At 44.4% G+C, this 19347-nt stretch overlaps 1 gene segment (V, D, J or C); it reads left to right on the plus strand.

Moving 5' to 3' along the window:
• The first annotated feature begins 12450 nt into the window (after positions 1-12450).
• LOC114513990 lies at positions 12451-13021 on the plus strand. The segment is given in 2 exon segments: positions 12451-12554; positions 12656-13021. Coding segments are annotated over 2 exon segments (384 nt in total).
• The last annotated feature ends 6326 nt before the right edge of the window (positions 13022-19347 follow it).

The raw sequence follows: 19347 nt of genomic DNA on the forward strand, positions 1-19347 counted from the left end.
ATTAATGATCATGGCTTATTCCCTAGAGCTGGACTGGGACAGAGGCTGCACCTGCACCACAACCTGCAGAATCAGGGGCCCCAGCTAGGCCATGGAGAAAGTGAATCTTTATTTTGTAATAATTTTACATCAAATATCATTATATATGAATATGATTATTCAATCTGGAAATGTAGATTCTACTTCAAGTGTTCCCTTGCATTTGGGTAGTTCTTTGGACTTACTGTTAGTCTGTTTATGCACCTGAATAAAGCATAGGATTAAAATAGTGTAATCCACTCATCTTGATCACATTAATTTTTAAATGTAGAAAAATGGGGTGGTCTTTAACCTGATTCCAAGGTACCTCATTTCTCAAGTGCTCTCCTATCTGAGCCCCACTCCACTGAGTCCAAGACAAGAAATGTGCTCAGGACACTGAAAGACATGGGACAGTGACCTCCGTCCTTCTCTACTTAGGAAAACAGAGCCCCCACATGCAAATTTATCTCCCAGTTCAAGGGTTCATCCTCCTATGGGATGTGGACACTCACATCTCTCTCCTCACAAGGGGATGAGGTCTATGGGGAAGGCAGAGCTGTGCTCTAGAAGTATATGTGACTGCTGGTTCTCCTAATGCTCCTGGTGACAGCCTCACATGGTGAGTGTCTCAGATGTCAGACATGGGCCTATGGAATGGTGATGATTTCATGTGACTGAAAGGGACTGCTGAACCTTGTCCCCAGGTGCCCTGGCCCAGGTGCAGCTACATGAGGCAGCCCCAGGACTGGTGAAGCCCTTACAGACCCTCTCCCTTACCTGCACTGTCTCTGGATTCCCTTTAACAAGTCATTGTGTGCACTGGACTCGCAAGGCTCCAGGGAAAGGGGTTGGATGTAACCAAAAACTACAACCCAGCACTGAAATCCTGACTCAGCATCACCAGGGACATTTCCAAGAACCAAGTGTATTTAACACTGAGCAGCCTAAGAACCGAGGACACAAGCATGTATTACCATGTGAGAGGCACAGTGAGGGGAAGTTGGCATGAGCCCAGACACAAACTTCCCTGCAGATGACAGGGGTTGCTCACAGCACAAGAGGACACTTGGAAGACCGGGAGAATGTATCTCACCAACCACACAACACAAACCCAGGCGCAGGTGTGGGCCTGGTTGGGAAGGAAGGGGCTTCCTCTTGGGAGCAGTGATTTCCCTTCAGAGCTGTTAGCTGTATCTAGGGTACTTTGTTCTCTGTGAATCAGATTTTTTCAGATTCCCACTGCAAAAAAATGAATGAAGAAGTAAACCATTTTGCGGATGAAATACCACCATGCACCACCAATCTCTCCTTCACCAGTCCCTTTTTTTCTTTCTTAACACAGTGAATCACATTTTATTATGACATTATACTTAAAACATGACCTATGAGTGCTTCATCCATAAGAATAAATTATATGTTCATACTAAAATATAAGTAAACATTTATAGTCAATTTATTTTTGTTAGAAGCTAAAACAACCTACAAGACCTTCTAAACTTCAAATAAGCAAACTAGGGAACATCCATGAATGGAATTCTTCTACTCACCCTTGAAAATAATGATCAGTTGATACAGACATCAATGCCGGTGAGACGCAGGAATTAATCAGTGTGGAATGTGCCAGGTTCAGAGACTCCAAAGGGGTGTGCCTGGTTCTCACAGGGCCACCCTAGGAGAACAGTAGGAGGCTGGGCTTCCCGACCCTTTCTCATTGTTACCATTTGGAAGCTGCACTCTGTGTACACTGACCACATCCTTCTTCTCAGCAGGATGTGGACAGTGTACACATCTCAGCAGGGCCTGATGAATGGACAGCTCCACACATGGAAAGAATCACCTCCAGGCTCCTGTAAATGCAGTGTCCACAACCAGGTCTGATGTTGTCCTGACAGCAGCTGTCTCTTTCTGTGATTCTATTTTTTGTTCTCCCACAGGCACAGGGTTTCAGGGCAGCCAACACTCCACTGAACCACCATCTCCTGCCATTGCCTTTTACGACACCCATGCCTCAAGCATCTCCACATGTCACTGGAAATGGTGTCATCTCCATGGGAATTGATCTGAAACTCTACGGGAAGACTGATTCCCAGCCTTGTTCCTGACAAAATCAAAGGCAGGTTCTTCAACTGCTGCTGGAGAAAAACTTGATACACTCCACACTCAGTAAGTAGCTGAGTGCTCAGATCTGATTACTTGTCAGATCCCATCTCCATGACCCTCCTGTCCTGGTGGGTGAATACTGCCATGACACTGAGGATGGGACTGTAAAACACCCAGGGTCCCAGGGGTGCTGTGCCCAGGATATGTCTCGATCCCAAGAGTGGGATGGATTGAATGAGACAGCCCTATATTTCTGTAGCACCAGCTGGGAGCACAAATTCTGCAGCCAGCTGCTTCTGTCTGAAGGAGAAACACTGATGTCTACCCCTCTGGAGGTGTGTGACCAGGCAGCATGGAGTCCGTGCTGTTGCATGTGCCTTTCTGAGGAGTTTCCATTGCTGTGCTGGGGCAGGGAAGGGAGTGTGTGCACTTTCATTTATGTTGTCCAGCTGTTCCCACTGCTAGCATCTTTTCTGGAGTAAATTTTTTCTTCATCATCAGTGTTCCAATAAAACCATTTACAGTCATGGTAGAGACTTTTAAAATGATTTCTAGTTTCTGACTGGGACAGAAAGCCTTGTGGTTTTTCATGCCCTCATGCTGGCATTGAAATTCTGTCTGTCTTTTTTGTTGTTGTTGTAGTGAGAATTCCACTTGAGGTCTACCCTTGACACAAACCAAATGCATGTGCTGCTTGATAACCCCAGGTGCAGTGATGGGAAGACAATCTCTGGAACCTTACCACCCTGCATCACAGGATGCTTCTCTCCCAAGAAGGCATATCCTCTGTGACTCTCCCAGCAGCTCTAGGCAAACGCTAAGCTGTCCTGTGCTAAGGCATCTTGACTGGCTGAGAGTCCTGATGTAAGATGGGCCATTTGGTGTTTGCTTTGCTGTGCCTACATCACTTCCCTCAGCATGATGTCCTCATGATCCATCTGTCTGGCTTCATGCAGTCAGATTTTCTTGCAGTTATTGAAGTGACACTATAAAAACAAAAGAACAAAGTGGACAACAACCAGTGCTTATCTGAGATAAAACATAAAAGCTGCTTGGGAAGCATGGATCAGGCAGAAGTCCTAATACTGCTCTGACTAAGGGTGAAGGCAAGGGGTGTTTGTGAGACAGAAAGGCATGTAGGAACAAGACTAGAGGGGAGGAGCTTCTATCACTGAAGGCAAGCTAAGTCAGTCTTTACCTGCATGTGGTGATGCCAATTCAGAAGATTTTCAGAAATTTTCAGTCCTTTAATCAGGATTAGTCTTCCCTGTTAGCTGTGCAAACAGTTGTGTGAAACGTAGTTTTGGGACCCACTGCAAAGGTGACTGTGCCAAGTCCACACTCTGTGCAGGGTGGAGAAGGAAGATGTGCCAAGTTGTTTGTCTGGAATGGCTCCCCATACTCTACTTTAACATGGGACCACTCCTGTCATTTTCTCACATTGAGAATGTACCACATGCCATGTGTCCACCACAAATCCATAAGTCTACAACAGTGTGGCTCATTCTGGGCTCCAGCACTAAAGCAGACCACAAGTCATCACTATGCCTCACAGTGGAATCTCCCAGCCAGGGAACACCAGATTCCCACGTTCTTCCTCCTGTGCTGCAAGCACCAGCCTGCTGCCCGTGTCCCTAAGCTGCACTGACTTAGGGGCCTCAGCTCTCTGGTGTCACACACTGCTCGTCCCTCCTGATGGCTTAGTGCTCACAGCCTGGCATCTGACAGTGTCACCTCCTTTGGGGTTTATGGCAGGATTCCTTCTATTTCAAGGCTGAGTAGTAACTCTGCATTTTGAGTATATAGCAAGCATCATTTATTCATCCCCTGACAGGTGCTCAGACTCTTCCCCAACCTTGGCTATGGTGGGTAAAGTGGTAATGATGAGGAGACTCTCTCTTCCAAACCTAGACTCTATTCTATAGTAAGAAAGCATTGGATGCTACGTTGCTGGTCACAGAGAGCATCTCTTTTTATTCTGGGTGGAGGGGCACCACACTGACTTCCAATCAGCTGCATCCTTTGAGCAGGGGCCTGTTCTGATGACTAGCTTAGGTTTAGTTTGTTCTTTTGTTTTCTTCTCTTTTGGCAAGTTTACTGTTTGTTTGTGACACTAGTCCTCTATCAAATATGCAATTTGAGTGTATATTGTCTGAGTATGTGGCTTGTCTTTCAATTTAAATTGGTATGGGTTGTTTTGGTATCAGTTATGATGACACATGTCCTAGGCACTGGTGCAAGTCACACCTGTGCCATGTATGAGTCCAACAGCTGCTGACCCCAGGGCACTTCTAACAAGTCACATACATTAGTTCACCACTGGGTGTCTGCTTTAGTGCTGGAGCCTAACCAGCTGCAGGGCACTGTGATAGATAAATCTATCGGTGGCCCCAGCATGACAGTCCATGAATAGGAAGGATGGCTTGCCATTCCCAAAGCATCCAAAGTCCCCAGTGACAACAACCCAGGTACGCAGTCAATGTCTGAGCCAAGCATCATGGAATGGACTTAAAGAAAGATGAAGAAATGAATCTTTGCCCAGAAATACTTTTATGGGAACATTGGAAAACAGCACATGTCATGAGCTAAGAGTTGCACTTAACAAGCTGAAAGAAGTCAGGGAACGTGTTTGAATTCAGGATAGCTCTTAGTACATATTTTAACAAAGGATTCTGTGTTTTTTTAATCATTGTTCAAATACAGTTTTCTCCTTTTTACTCCCAATCCAGCCCCCCTCCCACCGTTCCCCACTTCCCTCCCATTACCACTCTCCCTTTAGTTTATGACCTTGTGTCCTTTAAGTTTGTTCCTGTGAACCCTTCCCAGGATTCTGTGTGTTAATAAATGCTCAGACTCACACTGTCAGGCCACTTTATGGCTCCATTAAAGACCTACCATAAAAAGGCAAATCTCGAGGGAACAAGAGGTAGTTGTGTGTTTGCCTCAAGTCTCATTCTGCACAGGCTCCTCACAGCTCCATCCTCACTGACAGCTTAAATAACAGGAATTACACTGCACTTTCTCTGGGTTATCTTTAGTGAGGTATAGTGTGCACTGGACCTGAAGGCTCCAGGGAATTCTCGGGAAGGTTCAGTATTATATGGGCTGGTGGAGGTAAAGTCTGCTTAGCCATACTGAAATCCCATCTAATTATCAGCAGTGATACCTGAGAGAGCCAAGTTTATTTAACAATGGGCAATCTCACAGATGAGGTCACAGCCAAGTATGATTGTGGGACAGGCACAGTGAGGGGAATCAGTGTGAGCCCCTGTACAAACTTTCCTACAGGAGACATGAGAGCTGGGCTGCAGGGGGGCACTAAGGGAGCACAGATTGTGTAGGTGCAGGGAACGTGAAGGCTGAGGCTCAGTTTTGTCTCTGGCCAAGGGCTTCCCCTTCATCCGACATTACACTTGTAGTTACCTAAGAAAGCAATAACCACAATGATTCTAACATGGGTGTGTCTCCTCTATCTAAATGGACTGGGCAGATGCACATTCTCTCGCGCTTGGGTCTCTTCCCTTAAATACTTCCCTTTTGTTGTAACAGCTGGTGTTTGTTTTAGGTTGACTGGATCACAAGGCACCCAGAGATCCAGCTTAAAGTCATTCCTGAGGTTTTCCAAGTGTGTTTACAAGTAAACTTACCTTTGTAATGGTGTCTCAGAAAAATAAACTGTTTTCCCCAATACAGGTGGGCACTCTCCCCTCCACTGAGAGACTGACTGGAAGAAATAGTGAAGGGGAAAAAATTAACCCCTTCCAGCCTGTTTACTGGATTCAGAGGCTTGGACAGAGGTCCTCTCCTTCCCTGGGCACCCTGGTCTCCAGGCGTCACACCAGGCTGAGTTACAGCAACACCTCTCCCATATCTGCCACCTGCAACCCATGCCTCATGAGACTGTATGCACCATTGTGCATAATATGAGCACAAAGTCTATATAACAATACATGTCAATAGCATTGTGGGTCTCATTCTCTGGAGGGTTATGCCCTCTGCTACCATACATTGGAAAACATGCAAGCTTGTCCAGGTTTACCCACCAGAGTCCAAACATGTGTTTCCTTGAAAGAGTACTGGGCACTCAGTGAAGGGAGGATCCCATTAATGTCACATTATAACTTACAAAGCTGATACCTAACATTCCGTGTGTCCTATACCTATGAGGCCCATGGGAAAAATAGAGCCTCCTGAAGACACAGAGGAGATTTCTGAGGATGGATACAACAGTACTGTGGCATCAAAGCTCACTGAGACTGGTGAAACTACACTGATGAGAAGACAGCAAACAAGTCATCAGTCATTAACTTGCAAATAGTTTTTCTTCATCTCCACTTCGGAAAATAACCAGCTGTAATTTGCCTTTAATGTGGGAACATTTCTGAGATACATTTATAAAACAAAAAAGATTTATCTCACTCATCAGATTACTCTGGACGTTTTCTACGGAAGATGTTTGCTTGATGCAGGTCCCTAGTGCAGTAATATGTGATGATGACAAGTTCAACACAGAGGATAAACATGCAGTGACTTAAATGACATGGTGACAACAGAACTGACACATGATTGATAAACCCAGCACAGGTCCATGGTGCTGTGGAAATGGGGACATTCTCATACTCTCCTACACAGGAGTCACATGCGACATTCTCCAAACAGAGAAAACCAATCAGTTGCTCTTCTCTGTCTCTGGGACTAAGTGAGATCTCAGTGCTTGCTGGGCTGCTGGTTTTAGGATGTGGATTCCACACATGGAACATTATAGAGGACCATTCCGAGTGGTGTGGGGAATGTAGTCCAGCCCCCACTCAGAAAGTTTCTCCCATGGGGAACCAGACCTTCATTGTACTTAGGCTTCTATGAGGCTTACCTTTGCTAAAAGCCCCTGAACCTGAATTGAGGCAGCAAATGTTTACTGCATATCTCTAAAGTAACTTCCTAAACTCTGTGCTAAACCTCCCAAGGGTGGAGTGTAACCAGTTCAACCACTTTTCCCCTTGCATTTGCAACATTATTTTCTTTGCAGTAATAAGAAACATCCTTTCCTTTTGTTATCTATGAAAGGTAATGACCTACAGCAAACCTGTACATGGTAAATGAAGACCATCTTTGATGTAATGTGCTCAGAAAAGTGATAAAAGCCTGTCCAGGCAAGGGTCGGGATGCTCTCTCACTCAGAAAGTGGGTCTGTCATCCCCTTTCTCCACAGCAATTCTGCAGTCCATGTGAATGCAGCCACAAAATATGGGCAATGCTGGTAATAGTCCACATCTTCTGGTGTGCAGGAACAGGGCTATGAGCCACAGCTGTGAACAACACACCAATTTGGTTGGAGTGTGTGCATCAGCTCAGGTAAGGGCCAATGATACTGAGTGCTTTTTGGCAAGGTTGTAAGTTGTGTTAGATTTCAGAGGAAAAGGGATTCCTTCCAAGGTCGCCCACTTGTGGCTGCTTTGAATCTGCATCCTCTTAAGTAAGCAGGAGGCTTGCTCTCTGCCAAGCATTTGCTGCATCTTGCAGGCATTGGTTCAAGGAGTTAAAACCCACAAGGGTCCTCGGTGCTATAAGGAACCTGTGAGAAGATAAGGTAGAATGAGGACCTGGACAGCACACTAGGTTTCCCGACAACCACAAGCAAAAGTCCAGTCACTGAGAGGCACACTGTAAAAACACTCACAAGCCCATCCCTGAGACACAACCCACAGCTTTGTCAGATTTGGGAGAAATAGCAAAGACTTTACCTTTAATCAGTTTTAAAAACATAAACTAGTTACAGGGCTATTTACAAGAATCTAAGCAGATTCTTTTTTTTTTTTTTCCAGACCATCTGTGGTGGTGCTTTTGATTTTGCCTTTTCTCTCCGCCCTGATCCATAAGGAAAAAATGGATAGTGAATGAGTGTTTCAGTTTTGACAGGACTCTGAAGATCACTTTCCAGAACAATTTAGTGTTACTCACAGGTTTTTTTATGAGATCTTTTGGAGTTTGCCAAGCTCCAAAGACATAAGGCATTCCCTCGCTTGACTGGGAAAACCAGGTATTCCCATGTGAGTCTGAACCTTGAGAGGGTGCCTGGGATCAATTCCCAAGATGTGCAGGGGCCTTATAAAGACCTCCAAAACAACTTAATATAACTTTTGGAGAATCCAGGAAAGCACAATATAAAGTTTGGTCAACTAGCACTTCAAACCCTCCCTCAAAGTCTTAGATGCTTGGAGGAGGACCTGAGATCCATAAGCAGGGTTAAGGTACCTCGAATGTCTGGTACCCCTTCCTGACTGTCTTTCACCAACAGAACATTTCAACCAATCACACTATATCCCCCAATAGCTAACTAGATATGTTTCACCACAGGGGGTAGAGTCTGAAAAGATAACAATCAAAAGGGAAAAAAAAAATAGCCTTTTACCAGCAATAATGAGCTCTGGTTTTTCTAAAGATCAGGAAGAGTACCTGTGTGTGTTACAGCAGCTCCTACAGGAAGCAGGATATGAGGTAAAGGAGCAGCATCTCATTCAGCTTTTACAAACTATAAAGGAATACTACCCTGCTTTTCCTGACAAGGGAACCTTAGATATTGAAGTTTGGGAAAAGGCAGGTGACAAGCTAAAATCTTTAAGGACAGTGGTGTTTCTAATGGAGTTTAGAACTTACTAACTTGGAGACTAGTCAGGACTGCTCTCATGTCATATGGTCTGAGAAACCGGAGCTCGTCACAGAGGAGGATGAGGGGTCTAGTTCAGAGGAGGAATTCATATATGATGTAGTAGAAGAACTAGCCATGGAAGTTCCACCTGCAGCCCCAAAGGATGACCTGCCTCATAGGCATTTCTACTTAATTTAACTCTGGGATTGCTCTTCCTGGCAGGTTGTGTCACCAGCAAGAAAAACAAAATTCAGACAGATATCCTGTCAGGGCCATGTGATAGTACCTTTGGGCAGGCAGTGGAGTCTGGGGCTTTAGATGTCCATTCAGCCATCCCCATTATAGCCAAGGGTCAGAGAAATGTCCTTGAGTCCCTTCCCTTTTCTCTTTACAAGGACTTAAAAAGAGCACTAAAGAAAATGTGCTTCAGTCTCCTGATACTAGTGAGGTATTTCAAGCCATCACTCACAGCTATATAATAGCCCCTTGTGACTGGATTGCCATGGCCAGGACAGCCTTAACCCCTGCTCAGTTTAGAGTCTGGCATTCAGAATATTCTCTGCGAGCCACTAATCAGGCAGCCAAAAAATCACAAAAGAACAGTCCTGTCACCCTCCCTATGCTGCCTGGGTCTGGTGATTTTGCTACCACTGTAGATTAAGCCAGGCTTAATCCTCAAACTTTTACTCAAAGTGCTCAAATCACTCTCAGAGCCATGAAGGCTGTGCCTGATTCTCAGACCAAGGAAACTTCTTCTTTCATCAATATACATCAGGGCACTACAGAGGCATATATTGACATTATTGTTTTCCTCTAGGAAGCCACTGAATGGAAAATTAATGATCATTAAGCATGAAAGTCTCTTTCAAGGCAACTAGCTTATGAAAATGCTAACAAAGACTGCAGGGCCAATAAAGGTCCCCTGCGAGTTACCACCAGAGACATCAGTGTGTTTTTCAAGGCTTCCCAAGATGTTGGCATAGAGCAGGATAAGGACCCTCTCTTGGCTGCTGCAATCAAGGGTGATTCCAAGTGTTATAACTATAGAAAGCCCAGTCACCTGCACAAGGAATGTTCATCCACACTGAGAGGGGCATAGGAAATTACAAGCTTCCCCTTAAGGATTGCTGTGCTGTGGCTATGGCAAATATTGGGCAAAGGAATTCTACTGTAAATTTTCCAAAAATGACCAACCTATTCAGAGGAACTTCCAAGGGGGAACTTCCTCCAGGGATCCTAACCCAAATGAAAGCTTTAGGAAGAGTAATCCATATCAGGGAATTCAAGGAAATGCACAATTTCTGACCTTCATGCAGCCACCCACAGAAACACAGGGCTGGACTGGGTCACCACCAACAAGCTCATCTTAAAGGAACACGATCAAGTAATAGTAGCTCCCGCTGGTGTCTGGGGACATCTACCCCCAGGAAGACTCAGTGTAATCATAGGGGAATACAGTATTACTACCAAAAACATTCTTTTCAGCCAGGGGCCATTGACTCAGACTATAGGGGGAAATTAAAATCACTTTGAAAGCTTCTGGATATCATATTATTCCCGCCCAAATGCACATTGCCCAGCTGCTCCTACTCCCCTACATAACCTCAAAGACTCAAATTACAGTGAGGGGGGGAAGGGTGCTTTGGTAGTACAAACAATCGTTTTTTTTTGGACAGAATCAATTAAGTTAAATAAACCAACCTTATGTGAAGTCAGGGCTTAGCCTTTAATTGTGCATTAGAGCCACTGAGACTTCCATAGTCTGAGTCCAGACAGCACTGCCTCCTGCAGTGTTCAGTCTGGACAGCAGGGGGCACACGAGACCCATGAGCTCAGGGTGTCTACTTCAGAAGCAGGTGCAGAGGGAGCTGGGGAGAGATTTCCTCTAAGGGAATGGATCTTCCACTTGTCATAACAAAATCTAAAGTAAGAGCTGCACATGTGGTGACTGTAAATATCCAATTCCATCAGAGCATTTACCAAACTCAATAATGCATGAAGTCCACAGTGAAGGTTATCTTTATGACTACTTTATATCTGAATTCTAAGGAGATAAACATAGGGGTTATTAAACTAAACCCCTATGTGGAAAATTTTGAAGACACACTGGCCTAGTAATAAAACATTGAGGTATGAAGGCCAGACTGAAATTTCCATTCTTGCCTCTGACCAAGCATCACAGAGATGACACTGTGGCAGTGAGGTCGGAGGTTGGCAGGTGTTCCAGGTTCCAGCTCAGTCTGTGACATCTCAGTGTTACTCAGCCTTCCCTCAGGGTGAGATCGTAAGAAGTCTCCTCACCTGAGACCACAGCCGTGTGAGTGTCCCTGTCCCTTGGCCATTAGTAATGTCATCACACAGCAGGGAGAAGTGTGCGGACACCCTTAACAATGGAAGTCCCATATCTAACCTGCTCTATGTTCCTATGGCAACTGAACCAAACACATATCTAGCACTGCAATCTGTACACATTTATTCTTGCAGAGTCTGGAGGTGAGAGTGAGTGTGTCAGCTGAAATGAGGTTCATTTACCATCCCTAATCATTCAGCCCCATGCATGAAGACCCTTTTCCTATATTTCACATTGATACATTCAGGACATCAGGTTCAAGTTCAGTGGACACCCATCAGGTACGACCATAGTGACAGTTTCCCTAGGGTCCAATGCAGACATGAATAGGGACAGAGAGAGAAAGAGGAGATGGCTCTTCTGAAATTAACCACATAAGAACCAAGGGGCTTAATCTACTCCCTCTCCTGCTCTCTTATTACAGCTACTTCACATGTGCATGTAAACACAGACCCTGAGAGTGAGCATCAGGCTGAACTGGCAATGAAGAACAGTTTTTATATAAAGTTACATCCACCAACTCCAGTAATGCGAAGTGTTTTCAATGATTTATTTATCCTGTAATCAAGGGGTAAATAAAAATAATATTCTTGGTATCAATTATGATTGTATGTGCATTGATTATTTTCTAATAGTGGTTTGCATCAAGGTTTCCTTAATCAAACTCCTAAATGTCAACATACTTACTACCCAATTTCTACCTACATCTTCAGAAAAGTAGATCTGGTCATTACTGAGTTTCCTCTATGTCCAACTATTTGAATCTGGTTTTACTGAAGAGAATAAAGAATAAAAACATAATGAAGCAGTGAGGTTGCTGCACATTTAGCACCAAATTCCATTGTATGAACATGACCCAGAAGCACAGTCTGCTTCTCTGTAGAGTTCACACTTCAGTATCCAATGATCCACACTGACACTCCACCTCCTCCTACACTGGGCCGATGTGCTGTAGGGTTACACTCTGTTCTCAGTTTATAATATGATTGCTTTATAGGGGAAATGGGGTCAATCGGAACTTCCAGTGACCTGAACAACAACCTCCAGCTTTTTTAATTGTCCCTCTGCTAGTGAGCATTGAATCCTCTTGGAGATTTCATTAGTGGTGACTTTCAAAGGTATCACTCAATTTAAATCCCTCTCCTTTATGAGAATTTACTCTCCTAGGTCATGCACCATCTCGACCCTTCAACATGTCACACTCTGGGACCATGTTATTCATGTCAGCGTCCAACACCAGAGCTCCATATATAGCAGAAAGACATGCAAATAGGGCCCCTCTGCTCTTGAAAAGTAGCCCAGCCCTGACCCTGCAGCTCTGGAACCTGAGCCCAGCCAGGATTTCCGGGTGTTCTGAGTCCATCCTCAGGACAGAACACAGACCTCTCACCATGGAGTTTGGGCCCAGCTGGATTTTCCTTGTTGCTATTTTAAGAGGTAATTTATGGAGAATGAGAGACACTGAGCATGCTAGTGGACATGACTGAGAGAAACATTGGAGGATGACAGTTTCCTAACCAACACCCTTATGTTTGCAGGTGTCCAGTGTGATGTGCAGCTGGTGGAGTCTGGGGGAGGCTTGGTGAAGCCCGGGGGTTCCCTCAAACTCTCCTGCCTGGGTTCTGGATTCACCTTCAGTAACTACGCAATGGATTGGGTCCGCCAGGCCCCAGGGAAGGGGCTGGAGTGGGTCTCAGCAATTAGTAGTGACAGTAGCTACACATACTACACCAACTCTGTGAAAGGCCGATTCACCATCTCCAGAGACAATGGCAAGAACACACTCTACCTGCAAATGAACAACCTGAGAGCTGAGGACACAGCCATGTATTACTGTGCGAGAGACACAGTGAGAAGAAGTCATTGTGAGCCCTGACACAAACCTTCCTGAAGGAGACAAGAGGGGTAGGAAGCTGGGGGCCCTCAGGACACCAGGGGGCACTCAGGTCACGCTGAGCACAGTTACCAGCTTGGGAGCAGCTGCAGATGCAGTTTAAGGGATACTTTCCTGACAGGTGTGGGGTTGACTCTCCACACTGCAGTTTCCCTCTGAGAGCCTCCCTCCCTGCATGCTTCTGTGCTGGCCTCTTCGGTATCTGAGTTACAGAGGCTTGTTGTCACAGAAGGAAAACATTCATACATGCTCCAAAGTGAGATAGTCACATACCTTTGTTTTGTCTTATTCTAATGAAACACCAATGAATCATCAAACCTCCTGACCAAATCAGTTAAATTCAATCAGAGGCTCTGCTGGAAACAACAAGAATCCCATCTCCACACAGCTCAGAGTCCAAGCCACCGAGCAGGAGGACACATGCATGCTGGACAGTGGGCACCAGAGTGGTAGGGACCAAGTCCCAGAGGGGAAAAAAGAGAGGCGATTGTCCTTGACCATCCACATCTATGGCATCGATAGCAGTTGATATCATGTAGACATAGAGGGACCCGCACTATACCATGGTGTGGATGTCCAGGGTGATGATGCCACACACACAGAGGGACTATGGAACAGTTTGTCCCTTCATTGAGGAGTCTATTGAGAGCAGGGTGGATTTTCATCAGGTCAGGGGTAGCTGCATCATGTCAGATAGGGAATCTGGTCCAGGTTTTATTGTTCACCCCTGAGCAGGATCCTACTCACAGGACGGGTTCGTGTGGTTTCCATCTCCCACCTGCGTCAAACTAGGGAGAATCCCCACTTCCACGTCAGATTTCCCATGTGTGCACAGAAGGAGAGAGAGGGATGAACCTCAACATGTCAGCAACAAACATTAAATGCTAGAGCCTGGCTCCTTATTTCACAGAACACCTAGAAAACATGAATGAGAACACAGAGCTACCAACCATTATGGGTAGAAAATGATTTCAGTCCCTAGAAAATGAGGGTAATGGTTTTATGTAAGCAATAATGAAAATAATCATACATTACATGACATCTTAGTTCCGATTCTAGCATGGAACTTGTCCACACAGAACATCGACAACTTGTTCTGGAAGTCTTGTGTACCCTTTCTGCTCCCAAATGTGAGAACCTTTCACAGAGTTAAAAGCATCCTTATTTTGTGGAGCTCTACTGGTGTAGCTATCCATCTGGGTGGAGTCAGTGTTTGATTCATTCGTTGTGTCTCTGAGCTTGTGTTGTTGTCACTCAAAAACTCATGTGTTAAAACCAGAGGCCCATGGGTGGTATTAGGAGGTTGGGCCTTGTAACAATCATGGTCCTAGGGTGGAGTTCTCCTGAGCAGCATTAGGGCCTTTATAACAGAGGAGTCAGGAAGCTCCTTTACCCCTTCCACCCTCTGAGATCATAGCGAACAAACAGCCAACTAGTAAGCAGGTTCTTCCCAGACATCAAATCTGCCAGCATCTGTTCTTTGATTTCCCAATAACAGATCTGTGATAAATACATATGTGTTGTTGGCAGTGACCCAGTCAACAGTCATTTGTTACAGCATCCAGAATGGATCCGGGTTGTAGTGTAACATGAGCACAACGGCTGACTTCCTGGAGATGCACTGCTGTATGTATTGTAAAAAGTGAAGCATGGGTTTCCTTTCAGCGATATTCTAGAGCAGATTTTCTCCAGTATTTCTCTTCCACAGACAAATTTCCTGGGTAAAGGTCATAGGAGGCTCCTAAACTCATTTATCAGGAAGGCAGCACTAGAAGTGGATTTAGTCCATGAACCATTTCAGTATTTGCCACACAGCATGGAGCCAGGTCCAGGACTCACTGGAGGTAGGATTCACAAATGCATGGTCCTCCCAGTCACTGCATCAAAGGAACTGGCTGATTTGTGCTTAAAGTGGGCAGTAGTAACACCTCTCAGGAGGATCGTTGACCAGAGGTTTGAGGCTCCACTTAGGTTTGATCATTTTAAATAAACTTGTCCTGATTTCAAACTTCTGAAAGATTATATATAATAATGGCAGTGTGGCATTTGGATCAGAGTAACCTCTACTGAATAATTATAACTCTGCTGTGTGCACCTCAGTCACTTGATATCAGTCAACAAGCCATTGAAGGATGAGGGGGAAGATGTTGAGCACAGAGGTTGTCCAAGGGAGTTAAAATTTTCCACATGTGTTCAGAAATTTTTGCCACACTCTCTCATTGGTGATGGACTCTCAGTGCACAGATGAGGACTGGGCAGGGATACTGACTTGAAAGCACAAAGAGCAGCCCTGGCAGGGCCCACCACCCTCAGCCCTGGGAGACTGATGATGGGCATCAACCTCGCTCTGTGAGTCGACACAGGGGCAAGGTCATACAGGGCATTTATTCTGAGCTGAAGAGCATGAAGCACTGTGCATGTGGAATATCTCTATGAATTAAACTGTATTAAATGGACCAGTGTTAGAAATTAGCAAGAAAACTCACCAGCATCGTATACAAATTCAGAAATGAAAAAAAAATGGTATTTACTGTCTTTCCTTTATTGTTTTTACCAAAACAGATATACTATTTGTATAAGAAGACATACATTTTTGAGGAAAACAAATGTATATATACGCACACACTAGAGTTTTGGGATTTAGAAACTGTCTGAACAAGGAGAATTCCTATTTTAATTTGTAAGATGCATGAGAATCTAAGTGTTTCCTACTCATCTAGTCAATGATTTATTATTATGCTCACAAAGATTAGGCAGTCATTTTATCTCATTCCTTTGTGTCTAATAAACCAGGTGATCCCCTACCACTGGCAAACAAGGTGAGTGAATTCAAGAGCAGAGACATTCCAACAGAAGCCCCAGAGTGACCAGGGTGACTGTCTTCTGTCCCTCTGCACTTATAGGACAAAGGCCTGACCACAGGCTAATTTCTCTTCTAGCTCCAGGGCACAACCTCCCCTGGGTTGCAGGAACTCGTAGCTCTCTCCTCACATGGGTCCAAGGTTTCTGGGGAAGGCAGATCTGTTCTCTAGAAGAAGATGAGGCTGTTGTGTCTACTCCTGTTCACGGTGACAGCTCCCCAGTGTGAGCACCTCAGATGTCAGACATCGGTATGTGGGATGGTTTTCACTAAATGTGGCTGACAGGGACAGATGCACCTTGTGCCAAGGGGTCCTGTCCAAGGTGTAGCTGCATGAGTTAGGCCCAGGTCTGGTGAAGCTCTTGCAGACTCTTTCCTTTACCTGTGCTGTCTATGGATTCTCTTAATGAGCTGTTATGCACGGGACCCACCAGACTCCAGGGAAGTGGCTGAGTGAGTTGGTGTTGTATGGAGCATGTTATATGGAGTGTGGTGTTATACGGAGCATACAACCAACAGTGAAATGCTAGCTAAGCTTCACCAGGGATGCCTCCAAGAGCCAAGTTTATTTAACCCTGAACAGCCTGAGAGCTGAAGACACTGCTCTTGCTCTGCCAGAGACACAGCGAGGGGAAGTCAGCATATGCTCAGAGACAAAGTTCCCTGCAGAAGGGGCTGAGACCCCAAGGGGCTGTTTAGGGACACTGAACACAAGGACCATCCCAGGAGCAGGCAAAATTTGAGTTTAGGGCTGGTTTCCTGTGCACAATCTTCTTCTTGTAACAGATTTTTGCAGCATATTTCCTCAATTCCTGATTCTGCACTCACCTCTGACCTCTCTGAGTTAGAAAAGTCTGTAGCAAAGGAAGACATCATTCTCACATGGACAAAAACCAGAGCCTCTTGCAGACACTCTTGTTCCCAACTCCAATAAATCATAAATCTTTCTCTCATCACCTGAATTTACCCTGAGGCTCTGCTCAGCTCTATCCTGTAGCCAAACCCCACACAGATCGGTTTCCAAGATGGCCAGCAGCAGGATATGTGAATATTGGGGAGCAAGCACCAGAAAAAATATGCACTACACCTCAGAGAACAATGACCCCTGGTGGTGATGGTCACTGACAGGGAATAATGACCACAGAACCAAGTGTCTGTGACATCACAAAGGGTAGAGGGCCCACAACAGCTTTGTGTGGATGTCCAGGCTGACCATACACACACCAAGGGGAAAATGGATGTGTATCACACACAGAATTGAACACTCTTGGAAAGACAGGAAAGGCTCTTCAGCAAGTCAAAAATTTTAAAGTAAGTTGTGGTAGCAGTATCCAATTCATTACTGAGGTAGAAACCAAAGGTGAATAATACTAGGTCGAGGTTATCAGTGGTAGTCACTAGCACACCTACAAGACATTCTGAATTTCCCCACTAAAGATGAAACATGTGAGCACAGTCCTGGAACTCAGCCATGTCTCCTGTCTGTTGTATTCAGCCCCTCACCCTTGCCTTATCCTCCCTGTAATTTGGTATAATTTCCTTTTCCTTCTTTTCAATTCCTCTTGATATTCTATATTTCACTTTATGTGAGCTTCTAGCCTACAGCAGAGTGGTCAGACATTTATACAATCTGTGATGTGATCACCCTATAGACCCAGTACACCCTTGGCACCACTCAGTTGATTTTTTAATTTTTTTTTACATTATTACTGATTTTATTGACTGTGCTGTACTTTACATGCCTGTGCTTAATCTGAAACTTCCAATTTGTAATTTTTAATCTCTTTACTTTTCTTTCTCCCAGGCTCCCAACTCTCCTCCCACCTAGAAATCCCCAGTCTGTTCTTGGTGTGTATGTGCCTGCTTTTATATTTCTGGTTTATTTATTTTATTTTTTTTTTACTTTATATTCTTCATATAATTGAAATCACATTGTATTTGTGTATCTTTCTATGACTTATTTCACTCATCATAGTACCCTCTAGCCCCATCCAGATTGTCAGAGAAGAAAATATTTTATCTTGTATGCCTACATAGACATGATGGATTACTTTTGAAATCAGGGTGCTGTCCAGAACGTCATTTTGCATTTTCATCAATGCCTTTATGGGTTTGCATATATTAAGTATGCTGGTTACCACCCATAACATAACGTCTATTGTTATCATGTGTTCTGTCGATTTCATCACCATCAACTTCAATGGGTTTACCCGACCATGAAGCATCATCCAGTGAGAAATCTCTACCATGAAACACTGCAAACCACTTTTGATATGTTTCCTTACTCACAGTACCACCTCCATACACTGAAATATTTTTTTAGTGTTTGAGATGTTATTTTATCTTTCCTGATATAATGAAGCATAATATGCCAAAATGTTGTGTATTTTTCTGTCTTCAATATAAAAACAGCTACATGAAAATTAACCCACTCTGAAGATTTTTTAACACATGCTGAATATGACAGCTGTCACCTAAAATCAAACAACACTATATTAAATGGAGATAAAACAAGGAAAGCACTATTAGAAATATCTTACAGGAAAAAAAAATAATTAGTTTTTGGCCAAACCATTGTGTTAATGACTATGTGAGGCTATGTCACTATCTAAGGATAGTGACATAAGATGAATTGGACATCCTAAACAAGGAGGAAAATCACAACATAAAGAACAAGAGTCCTGGGAAGTGTTGATGCCAGGCTTGCTTAATGTCATCACCCATGTACCTGAGAGTATCTCCTTCGAGTCTGCACACTGATCTGCACAACATGTGACCTCATGCCCAGGTGACATGCATTTTATGTGGATGAGGTGACAGCATTCTCTCAGGTCAAGGGCAGACATGAAAATGGATGAAACAGTGGAAAAGAGGAATCTGAAATTTACCTATGATGAACCAGTCTCTTGCATTCTTGGTTAGAACTATGCCATTTGTCCACAGAGTAACAGATGCTGGTGGTGAAAATAAAGCTGAACCACTCTGACTGACCAGCTTTATATAAATTTTGATGCAACAACCCAGGGAGGGAATGCTCTTTGAATGACTTTTTGATTCTGTGATCAATGGACAAGAGTGGCTGGCTGGGATTTCTGTCCCTTCGTTCCTGTTCCCAGGTGGGAAGCTCTACTCTGTGCAGACTGATGGTTCCCTCACTATCATGAGGTCCCTGAGGGATGGATGGCTGCACACACAGAATCAAACACCTCCAGGCTCCTCTGAACATGAAGCATCCATCACCAGTTCTGACATTGTCCTGACAGCAGCTGTCTCCTCTAGGAGCATCCGTCTTTGGTTCTCCCACTGGTATGAGACCCCAGGGCAACAGACAATTCACTGATTCCCCATCTCTTGCAATTACCGTTCATAACACATATGTATTGAGTGCATTTAGATGCTGATGGAAATGAAATCTAATTTAAATTCATAGGATACACAGAATCATATGATATGTGCCTTTCCATTATGGCTTTATT

This window comes from Phyllostomus discolor, chromosome 2, assembly GCF_004126475.2.
Source record: "Phyllostomus discolor isolate MPI-MPIP mPhyDis1 chromosome 2, mPhyDis1.pri.v3, whole genome shotgun sequence".
Classification (NCBI taxonomy): Eukaryota; Metazoa; Chordata; class Mammalia; order Chiroptera; family Phyllostomidae; genus Phyllostomus; species Phyllostomus discolor.